General features: G+C 56.0%; 1 protein-coding gene across 4 annotated transcripts; it reads right to left on the bottom strand.

Moving 5' to 3' along the window:
• Positions 1-2,718: 2,718 nt before the first annotated feature.
• On the bottom strand, positions 2,719-9,959 carry SH2D6 (SH2 domain containing 6). 4 transcript variants are annotated; one of them, XM_069583120.1, is made up of 16 exons: positions 9,842-9,959; positions 9,426-9,460; positions 8,678-8,748; positions 8,452-8,584; positions 7,764-7,873; positions 6,914-6,974; positions 6,438-6,460; positions 5,960-6,020; positions 5,501-5,579; positions 5,313-5,343; positions 5,155-5,179; positions 4,901-4,978; positions 4,672-4,727; positions 4,330-4,413; positions 4,023-4,181; positions 2,719-3,279 (listed from the first exon to the last, which is right to left on the bottom strand). In XM_069583120.1, exons 1-16 carry the CDS (start codon positions 9,925-9,927, stop codon positions 3,163-3,165), a joined length of 1,209 nt encoding a protein of 402 aa, XP_069439221.1. In that variant the 5' UTR covers positions 9,928-9,959; the 3' UTR covers positions 2,719-3,162. The 4 variants fall into 4 exon arrangements, with proteins under 4 accessions (XP_069439221.1, XP_069439218.1, XP_069439219.1 ...); XM_069583117.1 differs by having other exon boundaries at positions 8,452-8,748; XM_069583118.1 differs by lacking the exon at positions 4,330-4,413 and having other exon boundaries at positions 8,452-8,748.
• Between the last annotated feature and the right edge of the window lie 2,528 nt (positions 9,960-12,487).

Below are 12,487 nucleotides of genomic sequence, written 5' to 3'. Positions count from 1 at the left end.
TACACCGGCGGGCCCAAGGCAGAGTCTCCTCTTAGCCAAGGACCCCGACCAGCATTTGTGAAAATCTTTTATACCCCATGTGTATGTGTCTGAACACACCACTCCAAATTCCTTGAGACTTACATAAACCAAGGAAAATACAATCCCAGTAGCCCCATCATTCATGTGCTGTGTGCTCATGTGCTCAACCAGTCAAACAGCTGGCCAATAATCAATAAACCTGAGGTTACACTCTGATAGATACAGAAACATTTATGGCCTGTCTGGAGGAAGGGGTGATTAGTGTATGTTTTCTTACATGATGAGTAACCTAGATAGGATCTTCAAGGTTCCCTGTCTGGAGTGGGTCTTATCCTTCTGTTGTTGTTTTCATAGGCACTAAACACAGAGTTCAGAGTCTGTGTTTGGAAAGGTGGCTGAGCATGATCAGCATGAACAGGCCTAAGATGGAGTCCAGGCCCTATGAATTCCTTCTTCATTGGCAGTTATAGTATTTGTAAAACAACTCAAGAACATGCATCAGACAGAGTCTGTGACTCTCTCGTCCTCATCAGTAACTGCTTGGTTTGGTACAGGGAGAAGGGTGAGGGAAGGGTGGGGCCACCGCAGGCTAATAGATTCCGTTAATATCCTGAGGCCCACCCTAAGGTGGGTCCCCACCCTCTCCAGCCCTGAGTTCCTGCCTGAGTCAGCCTGGGTAAAGGGTAGGGAGTAGCCACTCCCATCCATAGTCTGGAGGGAGCCAGAGCAGAGGGAGGCTCACTTGGGGATCCTACTGTAACAGGAGGGAAAGGGGCAAGGCACTACTTTTGAAAGAGTGACATAGCCCAAGGACACAACATAAACCGATTAGAATCAAATGGGACTGAGATGGCAGACAAGACTAGACCTTAATCCTCAACCAGCAAGTGAAAAAAAATGACACACCCAGAAGTGCCAGGACAGTTCCAAGGCACTGTCAAGACTAAGGAGAGGGTGGTGGACCAAATCCTGGAAATCTCTGCCCCTTCCCAAAAATAGTTGGAATAATCCTCCCACTCATTAACATATGAAATGACCCAGCTGATAAAAACTAACCACACCCGGTTTGGCTGCTGCACTCCCTCTTTGCCATGGCCTACACTCTGTGGAGTGTGCCTCTCTCTGTAGCTGAATAAATTCATTTCTCACCTATCACTTTGTCTCTCACTGAATTATTTCTGCTGTGCGACATGAAGAATTGGAGCTTCATTAGGTCCTAAAACCACTGTGGGTTTTGGCTGGGTAAGAGTCCCAGCTATATGGGTTCAAGTCCCAAGCAAGGTTTTGACTGGGTTTGAGTCCCAGCCTCATGAGTTCAAGTCCCAATCTGTGGTAAAAGGTTTCACTATTATCCCCCTGCTCTACTAGAGCCCAGCTGCTAGTCTCCTCCCCACATGGATGCGCAGCAGCATCCACCCCCACCTGGACCTGCGCCCTCTGCCAATCCTGCTCCTCCTCCTGGTGCCCTGGGCGGAAATTACATCCGTGCTGTAGTGAACACGGAAATTGGCAGTTCACTGACCCAAATTCACACGCGTGTTTTTGAGGGGAAAGAAGGGTCAGAGTGCAGCCCATTAGGCCCTGCATGGTCCTCATCTTCCACACGGTCCATCTCACTCAAACCTCCCAACCATGGGGTAACTGGTAGGGAGGATTATCTTCACCTCCGTTACAGGAATTAAGGTTGGGAGGGGAAGTTTGCCAGAGCCAGCTGTGGTGAAGGCAACAACCCTTTCCTGGACGCCTAGCCTGGACCCCCGTAGCGCCCACCCAGCCTCATGTTTGCATTTCACTCGCGCGCCCTCCTTCCCCACCTCCCCCTGCCTCTGGCCCCGGAGCCCCAGCCTTGGAGTGGGGGGCGGGGAGGACGGAAAAGCGGGGATCAGGGGCCTCCCCGCCCCCCCCCCGCCACCCCCCGCCCCGGGTGCTTAGGGTCGGTGGGAACAGAGCTCGGGCTACGGCTAGGAGCAGTGGTCCGAGCCCTCCGTGCCAGCCCAAGCACCGCTGGAGACCGCTGAGCCGCCTTTTGTTTCGCGGCTTCTGCGGAGTCACGGTCACATGCGCTTCCGGCACGGGGTGTTCCGGGCGCAGCGCCAGGGCCCGGGGACTTGCCCGCCCCTCGGCCCAGCCCGCGCAGGGCCGCCCTTCTCCGCTCTCCCGCGCGCCCGCGGGCCGCCGGCTTATCTCGGAGCCCGCATCCCTGGAGCCTCCCTCCCGGGGGAGTGCCTGTGGGCAGCTCAGCTCCGATGGCCTCTTGTCTTCTCTGAACAACGCGTGGATCCTTACATGGCGGCCTGGCGCGGTCCATACCCAGATGTTTCCTGGGGTCCACCCCACCCCAGACAACACCCGGCGCTCAAAATCGGGAGCATCCCTTCCGGATGGAACGCTAGGCGGTAAATGGGTGGTGGACAGGTACTGAGCTCTGTTCTCGTCATTTCATGGGGTGGCCGAGCAGCACCTAGCCTTTCTCCTGCCCCTACCCTGACTCCCGCAAACAGAAACAAAACAGCCCACCCAGGGCGGCCGCCACAGACCATCTAAGGGCCAAAACCCCAGAAAAGGGGCCAGCCCTTCGTCCTGGCCTGGCCACCCCTGCCCTAGCACTCCCAGGCCCAGGCTGTGCCCTGGGACACTTGAGAACCTTGGCGCCTCACGGAGGAGGCTGTCTCTGCTTCGATCAACAGACTTCAAGAATTCATTCAACAAATATTTATTGAAAGCAAAACTATGTGCAGGGCCACCAAGTCTCTCCCAGAGGCCGGCTCCTTGTTAAACCTCCTACAAAATGCGGGTGGATTCTCCTTGTGTTCAAGCAGGGCTGCCCAGACTCTCCCCTGTGAGGTTCAGCTTCCCCTAGAAGGGCTTCATTCAGAGCAGCTTGGGAGGCCAGGAATGGGGGCCCTGCCTGTCTCCTGCTTCCCAGTGGAGAGGGAGCAGGGAGTAGCAGTGCAAGGCTTTGGGTGAGAATGGAGTAGGGACTCGGGGCACTTTCTGTCTCTGGGCCATCCTTCCCAGGGGCCTGGAGGGACTGGGACAAAGGATGGAGGGATCTGGGGGTGGAAAACTGGAAGAGGAGAGGGAGACAGCCCAGGGGGCAAACTATGGGGCCAGAGGTGAGGCCGCACATGTGCTGTGGCATCAGGGCTTGGTGGGGAAGAGCAGGCAGGTGAGCTGCCGGCTGCCGCTCTGTCTGTCCAGGAGCGGGAGGGGGTGCTGCGTGTAGTGCTGGACCATGGCAGCCACGGAGGAGAAGAGCTGGACAGGGAGGGGAGGGCATCGGTGAGGCCCTTGAGCCCTGTGCCAGGAGAAGCTTCCTGAGGGGGGCTCTGGCAAGGGCGCCTTTGGACATTTTTCTACACATTTTCCTTCCTGTTTGCCCCATGAAGCTCCACTGCATCCTGCTGCCCCATTCCAGGCCTTCCCTGTGATGGCACCAGTGCACATTTGCCCCAAACAACTCTGGGGCCCCTGCCCGGGACCTCCGGTGTGGGGACCTGAGGAGTGACTGTCTCTAGTTTGCAGCCAGGCAAATGCTTGGTGCAAAGTTGAGTTCTTGGTACAGACAAAAATCTGGGCTACCTGGGCCTTGCCCTCTTCCCAGCTGGGTTCATACAGGTGCAAATGCCCCGGCTAGGTCTTGCAGGAGGGGGCATCTCCTCCAGAGTAGAGGGGACCTCTTCTCAAAGTGCAGGCTTTTGGGAAAGAGTTCAGACTTGTGGCCAAGGAGATTGATCACCCTTGGAGAGGATGAGATGGTTGGATGGCATCACCAACTCCACGGACATGAGTTTGAGCAACTCAGGGAGTTGGTGATGGACCGGAAAGCCTAGCATGCTGCAGTCCATGGGGTCGCAAAGAGTCGGACACAACTGAGCGACTAAACTGAACTGATAGATCACCCACTCCAGAAAAAGACAAAATGTGGGGTTTTCCCCAGGGAAATGCTCCCAGCTGGGCCCAGGGGCTGCTGTGCTGAGCTTCACCACTTCAGCACCCACCTCCTCATGGTTCCTGCCCTCACGGCCCAGGGCATAGTGGCGACCGTCAGCCAGCCGCCTGATGGGAATGTTGAAGACTCGGCCATGGAGAAGTACTGCCAGGGTAAAGGGCTGGGTGCCGTGAGGGCCTGAGCTGGGGCGCACAGTGTAGGCTCCATCCTGGGGAGGAGCGCCCATCCATTAGCCTCACATTTCCAGCGGCAGCCCTGACTCCAATCCCTGCCCAGCTGCTCCCACCTGCCAGCCACAGCCCCTGAGCAGAAGGGGTTTCTGAGAAGGCCCTGGGGGTCTGCAGTGGGTGGCCCACCTTCTGGCATCGGAGCAGGGCGCTCTCAGCAGCATGGCGGTCACAGTTCCCTGAGTACCAAGGCTGACCCAGCAGATTGCCTTCCTGTACACACACCCAGCAGATCAGTGATATGCCAGGGCACCAGATCGGGAATGGGGAGCAGAGAATACCCCGGTGGCGTGCAGTTATTTGTGTTCCTGTTGGTCTTCCCCAGGCTGAGTCCACGTGAGCTCAACAAAACGTGTCCTGTCTAAAGCCACGCACACACATCCAGCCCAAAAGGGCTCCTGGGTGCGGACCTGGGCTCTGCTCCTGAAGGCCTCCCTCCTGCCCCCCAGCTCACTCGCAGCCCCTCCTCACCTGGGCACCTGAGGTGTTCTGGGTGGTGGCTATAGAAGAAAGAGAGGTTCTTCTTTCTGCCGGAAGAAGCAGATTATAGCCCTGGGGCTGGCCAGGGATTAGACCTGGGAGGCTTTGGGCCCAGCTGCGAGGGTGGGGGAGGTCCCAGGAGGTGTGCAAAGGCTTGAAGGCCAAAGTGGGACACCTAGTGCTTTGCCCCTCCCCTCCTAGGGGTCCCGGTAGGACCCACCGGCTAGGCTACGCGTGACCTCCAACTGAGGAGTGATGTTAAGGTACAGGCTGGGAGCTTCCCGATTTGGTGCAGACCCTGGAAAATGCCCAAGGGGGTTCCTCTCAGACTTGCTGTCAGCTGGAGTCGGAGCTGCAGGGACCCCCTCAACCAAGCAGGGTGCAGGGGGTCTGGGAGTCTGTGGTATGCAGGGCTGTGGCTACGGAGGGCCCCACATGAGTGCCTGGGTCCATGCTGGTAATGCCCATACTCACCTTCAGAGGTGGTCTTTGATGCTCCCTAGGACACAGGATGTTGAGTCAGGCCTGCTCCTTTGGGCCAGAAGTCCCACTCTGAGCGTCCCTCTCCCCCTCACTCCCAGCTCACTTCCGCAACCCCGCCCCCTAGCTCCACCCCAACCCCAGCCTCTTACATTCTGAGCTTCTTGGGGGGTTATGGTGGGCCTGTGGGGAGCAAATTGGGAAACAAGGGCTCAGGGCCTTTACCTCCTTCAAAAGAAAAGGTTCAGTGACCCCAGAGATCTCAGGATCAAGGCTGGGGAAGCCTGGGTTGGCCATTCCACCCCCCACACACACACATACACAAACTTGGGGCACTCACCTGGGCCCCACGGATATCCTTGGTAGAGGGACTGGGGCCGTCAGGACTGGGGAACTCAGAGTCTGAGTAAAGGCTGGGACTAAAACAGCAGGGCTTAGCATCAAGCAGGGAGCTCCAGGAGCCTGGGGCGGGGCTGAGGGGCAGCTGCAGAGTCTTCTCTGTTTCTCTACAGCTTGACCTTTAGGGAGTCTATCCAACCAGACAGAGCGCTGTCCTGGCCACAACAGCTGGGAAGCCCCCACAGCCCCTGATCTAAGGGGGTCCCCTCCATGGCAGGCAGTGTGGGTCACTCTAGACCAGAGGCATCTGTGTGTGTGTGTGTGCCTGAAGGCAGATATGTGTTGGTGGGACACTGAGAGAGGACGGGGCAGACAGTGGAGCCAGAAGACTGTGCTGTGCTGCTGGTGGGCAGCCGAGGGCCTCAGGGCAGGGTGGGGTGGGGTGGAGGGAGGGGTTCACCTGGACTGGGCTCACACTCCACATAGATGTCCTCATCGGGCTCATTCGCAGGGCCTGGCACCTAAGATAGGGGGGAGTGTGGTACCCAGGGTTTGAGCAGTGAGTGGGAAGGAGGACAAAGCCATCACTTGGGGGAGCTATTGGTACCTCAAACCACCCTTCCCTCCCCCACCCCCCACCCCCGGCCCCCGCATCCTAGGTGGAACTGGAATGACTAAAAGTACTCCTTTGCCTGAAGAGGGCACCCATGAGTACCTCCTTCCCATCCTGGGCTCAGAAAGCCTGAGAGTCCAGGAGGAGCTCTGGGCAGGCACCTCCCGGGGACACTGGCTGGCACCCTGCCAGAGCCTCTGGCCGAAGGGGAAGGGTCCTGCTCCAGGCCTCTTCCCCTGGTTTTAGGGATATTTCCTGGCCCTCCCACCCCACTCAACCACCACCACCAACTTCCTAGCCAGTCCTAGAGTGAGGGGCCACTCACCGCTCGGGCCGGTTCACCCAGCTCTGGTAGGAAAAGGAGAGACCCACCAGTCAGGAGCAGCAAGGAGAAAGGAATTCAGTGAAACTTAGGCTGGAAGAGCGGAGCTTCCTTGGAGCTTCTCTGAGGGGATCCTCAGAGCCAGCTTTGAAGTCCCAGGAGAAAGCCCTCCTCACCCCTAATCGCTTTACTTCATACCCCAGGGTGCTCCCCAGCTGACCCAGAGACCTCAGCAGGTGCCCAAGGGGCCCAGGAGTCAGGGACTGTGAGTGAGGGCCTCAGCCTCCTCCCAAACTGCCTACTCTAGGGGGATCAGCAGGTAAAAATGAGGAGCAACTGGGGGGATGCAGCGACTGGGCAAAGCATCAGACCAGTGTGAGGCCAACTCCACTCTCCCCCTGACCTCATGGGATCCACGATTCCCCTTCTCAGGGCAGGGAATGGGTGGGCCTCGGAACGAGACTGGACATCTCTATTACCTCGCCTTCCAAAGGGCCAGCTCTGCTTCAGGGCCTCCAGTGGGCTCGGCGCCGCCTTGGGCTGTGGGCACAATGCAGTGGCAGGAGGGAGAACGGGGGTCAGGGAGCAGTAACATGAGGAGGGCAAGACTAGCAGGGTGGGATGCAGAAGGACTGTGTGTATCTGTGCAGCTTAAAAAATAAAAAACCCCGACTCTTGTGACCCCATGGACTGGCCCACCAGGCTCCTCTGTCCATGGAATTCTCCAGGCAAGCACACTGGAGTGGGTTGCCATGCCCTCCTCCAGGGGATATTCCCAGCTCAGGAACTGAACCCAGGTCTCCCGAATTGACAGGCAGATTCTTTACCGATGGAGCTACCAGGAAAGCCTCTGCCCCAAAAAACTATAACACAAGCGTTAATGTGCAAAGGAGGCTCTTTGCCTCTATTCTGTGGCTCTTTCTTCGTTGTGAACCTCTTTTTCTTTTTATTCCCATACAATATAGGATGAAAGTGGCAGCTCTCAAAGCCCACACCCGGGATCATGGAGGGATGACAGCTGGCAGTGAGTGGCAGCTGAGCGAGGGCTTTCTTCACTCCACAGGCAGGGAGGGTCCTGAGGAGCTCTCAGCTTCGAGAGGTAGCGGAGCTTCAACACACCCACCCACCCCCGACTCCCCACTCCTGGCCCAGGTTAGAAGGCTGAGTCTTAGATGATGCTGATAGGGAGGGTGCAAGGACCAGACCAGGCAGGTGGGAGGAGCCTCTCAACAGGGCTCTGGCTTCCGACAAGCAGCTAATTTTTCAGGGGCCTCTTGAATGCAGATGTGGGGGAATCTTGCATATGGGATGCCTCTTAGATTTACTCACTGGAAAATGGTACGCTGGGGTGGGGCGGGCAGGGAGGCTGTGTACCATCTCCGGCTGGGGCTGTGGTGGTGGCAGTGGTGATGTGGGAGGGCCCAGGGGAGCAGAGCGATCTGGAAAACACTCCAACATTGTGACTCTGTGGGCTCCTCCCACGAAGGTTCCTGTTTTCCTCTGGCCCCCTCAACCCAGTCTCTATTCCTTTCTCTCTCCCTCCCTCCCCTCCCTTGCTCTCTGGCTTCCCGACTGCCCCGTCGCCATGGCAACTGGAGGCGGCCAGCCTCCCTGCCCCCACCTGGCTGAGCTGGGAGCTGTGGGGGTGGGATGCCAGCAGCGACTGGGACTCTCCTGGCATCCCTATCCTTGCTCCAAGTTGTACAGGGATCTCGGAGGGGGGTCGCCAGGCCCCAGGGACCCTGGCAGGCCTCCTGCTTTTCTGCTGTTGCTGTGGTTACACGGCCCCTCCAGGCTCGTCACCCCTTTCCAGTCATCCTCCCTCTCCCCTCCTCCCTCCCTTCCTCCATCCCTCTCTGCCCAGCCAAGAGGCCTCAGTGACTGCCAGCTGAGACCTCCCCTCGCTGCCCCAGGCCAAACAGAAGGGGAGGAAGCAAAACCTGGGCCCTCTTCCCTTGTGGGGACCCTCCCGTTCTGCCTGATCCCCACCTCTCTGCCTCAACTTCCCAGCCCTCACCCGAGTACAAAGAGTCCCCCTCAGTGCCAGAAAGGTGGGCAGGGGTGAGGTGGCGGAGTAGAGCTTCACAGGGGGGCAGCTCATATTTATCCTCCTCCTCTTCCTCCTCCTCTGGGGCTTCCAGGAAGGGATGCTGAGCACAGGAAGGACAGAAGGGATACAGGAGCAGTGGCGGCAGCTGCTGCCTCCTCCCACCCACCAGCTCCGGCTCAGCAGCTGGACTTACCCTGTGTCTCCAGGTCCCTGGGACAGACAGAGGAGATGGGCTGGGTTCGTCTTTTCTCCAAGCTTGGGAGTCTGAACAGGAGACTGGTGAGACTGGCCTCATCTCCTCCCCGCCCAGCCCCTCTCTAGCAGAAAGACTTGCTCTCTCTCCCAGATATAATAAACTATCTGCACTTTTCCAGAGGCCTCAAAGGAACCATTCATGATGGGCTTTCCCAACACTGCAGGAGGACCAGTGAGGCATTTTGGAGATAAGGGGCCCTAACGGCCTGTTCTGTCTATGCCAGGCCTCCACCCCATGTGTGCGTGCATGCTAAGTCACTTCAGTTATGTCTGACTCCTGTGACCCCCAAGGACTGTAACCTGCCAGGCTCTCCTGTCCATGGCAAGAACACTGGAGTGGGCTGCCATGCCCTCTTCTCCAGGAGATCTTCTGGACCCAGGAATGAAACCCGTGCCTCTACGGCTCCAGCATTGGCAGGCAGGTTCTGTACTACTAGCGCCACCTGGGAAGCCTGCCAGTCCTCCACCCCATGCAGCTCTAATTCTGAACTAGACAGATGAAAGAGGTAGGCCCAGTGACCTAGAAGCGCTGAACTATAATGGGCAGGGGGTATGCAGAACCCCCAGGGGAGACTCTGAAGGGACCCTGCACATCCCAGACTACAGTCCATGGGGTCACCAAGAGTCAGACACAACTGAGTGCACACACACGCACACGCTACACATCTAGGAGGGTGATCACTTACCTGCACATCTTGGAGGTGGAAGCGGAGGCCCCGACCTGCAATTGGACTGTAGTCAGCGCTGCCCAAGGGGCCCTGAGTTTGTGTCAGGCAGACATCGCACAGCCCAGGGACAGTCACAGGCATGGCATGTCCCCTGAGTTGTGCGACAGCAGCCTGGGACCAGGGAAGCGGGAGGAAGAGTCTGGGGGCAGAGCTCATGGCCCTGGGTGCACAGCTTGAGGAGTCGGTGCTCCAGGGAAGCCGGCAGCAGGGGAGCCCTTGTGTTCCCCGGGCAGTGGAGGCACATGAATGATCTTGCGGGGCGTGGAAGGACCAGGCAGAATCAGCACCACTCTAAGGATGGCTGTGCCCTGGAAAGTTGCAGCGAGGTGGAAACGAGAGGAGGGTGGAAAAAAGAGAGGAGCCCGAGGACTCACCTGGGCTTTCTCCTGCTGAGCTTCTCCTGAAAAGGGTCAAGGAGGGAAGTAAAGGGGTGATCAGTACATCTAGGATGACTCTCCATGTCCGGAGTCCTGGGGCCCCACGGCGGGCAGGTCTGTATATCAGGGGCTGCCCCAGAACCAAGTCTCACCATGGCTAGGGTGAAGGAGCTCTGCCTCCCCAGAGCTCAGGTTCTACCACAAATGGCCTGGGGACAGGGGCCCTATTGTTCCTATCATTTGCATCTCACAAGCACCAGGAAGGAGAACCTGCTGTGGCCTCCAACCCCAGGCCAACTTCACCCATGCCACTCCTAGCCCTAGCTTCCCCTGGCCTCCCTTTCAATGCCCCCCACAGCTGAATCTCTAGCCCCTCTGCCCCGCACCTCGACCCCCCCCCCCAAAAAAAAAAAAAAACGAGAGGAAGAACTCCCTCTTCAAAGCCCTGGCCCTCAACACTGGACCAAGGGCCCCCCAGTTTCCTGATCAATGTTCCCCTCCTCCTAGAGTTTCAGACTCCACTCAGGATCAGCCAGCCCACACCTTTTCCCAGTTGACAGAAGACAGGGCATTAGATCCAATTAAAAACAGGAGATAGGCTTTCCCTGGTGGCTCAGTAGTAAAGAATCCACCTGCCAGTGCAAGAGACAGTGGTTCTATCCCTGATCCGGGAAGATCCCACATGCAGCAGAACAAGTAAGCCACAACTATTGAGCCTGTGGTCTAGAATCCAGGAACCCCAACCACTGAGCCCACAGGCTGCAACTGTGAATCTCGTGCACCCTCGAGCCCTTGCTCTGCAACAAGAGAAGCCACTGCAATGAGAAGCCCGTGCACAGCAACCAGAGAGTAGCCCCAACTCTCAACTAGAGAAAACCTGCACAGTAACGAAGACTCCGCACAGCCAAAAACAAAACAGGAAATGATCCCTGCAGACAGTCTTCTTAAATCCTTTGTGCCTGCTGTCATTTGCTGGTGACTGGTGATCGATGATCAAGGAGATGAAAGTTACTGAAAAGCTCAGAATTACGTAGTTGTATTTAGTTTGCTGCTTTCTCTTGATTTATTTATTAATTTATTTGTGGCCTCACTGGGTCGTCTTTGCCGTGCATGCTTTTCTCTAGTTTCGGGGATCGAGGGCCACTCGTTGCAGTGCTTTCTCTTGTTGCAGGGCTCGGACTCTAGAGCGCGGGCTCAGTAGTTGTGGCAGACCAGCTTAGTTGCTCCGTGGCACGTGGGATCTTCCCAGAACAGGGATTGAACCTATGTCCCCTACATTGGCAGGCAAATTCTCAACCACTGACGGCCAGGGAAGTCCCTGATTCCTTTCCTGATGGATGTAGTTATTCATTTGGTAGGTAGTTACTACTGAACGTCCACTATATACCAGGCATCAATCCAGGCTCGGAAGGTGCTGCAGGCAAGCTGAACAGGCAGGCATTACACACACATTTCCTCACTGGATTCTCACAATAGCCTCATGGTGTGGTTCCTAATTGTTTCTCTGCTTTGCCGATGAGGAAAATGAGCATATTAGTCAGCTCAGGCTGCCATCAGAGAGTACCCCAGGCTGGGTGATTTAAACAACAGAAGTTTATTTCCTCACTGTTTTGGAGGCTAGAAGACCAAGGTCAAGGTGGCGTCAGGGTTCATTTCTGGCTAGAGCTCTCTTGCTGGCTTGCAGACAGTCAGCTTCTTGCTGTGTCCTCACATGGCCTTTCTGTGATTGCAGGCAGAGAGAGAATTCTTTTCAGAGAGAGAGGTTTCTTTTCTTTTCTTTTTTTTTTACTGTGGAGCATTTTTAAAGTCTTTATTGATATGTTACAGTATTGTTTCTGTTTTGTCCTTGTTCAGTCACTAAGTCATGTCCAACTCTTTGCAACCTTGTGGACAGTAGCACACCAGGCTCCTCTGTTCTCCACTATGTCCCAGAGTTTGGTCAGATTCACTTCCGTTGCTTCAGTGACAATGTAACCATCTCATCCTTACTACCCCCTTCTCTTTTTATCTTCAATCTTTCCCAGCATCAGGGTCTTTTCCAATGAGTCAGCTCTTTGCATCCGGTGGCCAAAGTATTGGAGCTTCAGTCTCAGTATCAGTCCTTCCAGTGAATATTCAGGGTTGATTTCCTTTAGGATTGACTGGTTTTGATCTCCTTGCAGTCCAAGGAACTCACAAGAGTTTTCTCTAGCACCACAGTTAGAAAGCATCAATTCTTTGGCCCTCAGCCTTCTTTATGGACCAACTCTTACATCTGTACGTGACTACAGGAAAAATCATAGCTTTGACTATATGGTTTCTGTTTTAAGTTTTGTTTTTTGGTGGCAAGGCATGTGGGATCTTAGCTTCCCGACCAGGGATCAAACCTGCACCCCCTGCATTGGAAGGCAAAGTCCTAACCACTAGACCATCAGCTAAGTCCCTAGAGAGAAATTTCTGATTTCTTCTAATAAGGACACCAGTCCTATTGAACCAGGGCCCCACCGTTATGATCTCGTTGCCCTTTAAAAAAAAAATGTTCTCGTTTCCCCTTAATTACCTCCCTAAGGGCCCAGTCTCCAAATACAATCACATGTGGTGTTAAGCCTTATGAATTTGGAGGGAGACAAATTCAGTCCAGAGCACTGAGACTCAGAAATGAAG

The sequence above is a fragment of the Ovis canadensis genome, chromosome 3 (assembly GCF_042477335.2).
Source record: "Ovis canadensis isolate MfBH-ARS-UI-01 breed Bighorn chromosome 3, ARS-UI_OviCan_v2, whole genome shotgun sequence".
Taxonomy (NCBI): Eukaryota; Metazoa; Chordata; class Mammalia; order Artiodactyla; family Bovidae; genus Ovis; species Ovis canadensis.
The sequence above is the reverse complement of the archived record's forward strand: the minus strand, read 5'-3'. Positions and strand labels throughout refer to the sequence as shown.

Excerpts from the sequence above, each read along its gene's own strand:
- SH2D6 (XM_069583117.1), bottom strand. The coding sequence starts at position 9,927 with ATGGAGAGTCATCCTAGATGTACTGATCACCCCTTTACTTCCCTCCTT. Across the intron at positions 5,580-5,959 it reads GGAGTGTGAGCCCAGTCCAG|TCCCAGCCTTTACTCAGACT; the intron begins GTGAACCCCTCC and ends CTGCTGTTTTAG. Across the intron at positions 3,280-4,022 it reads AGGGCAGGAACCATGAGGAG|CTCTTCTCCTCCGTGGCTGC; the intron begins GTGGGTGCTGAA and ends CTCCCTGTCCAG.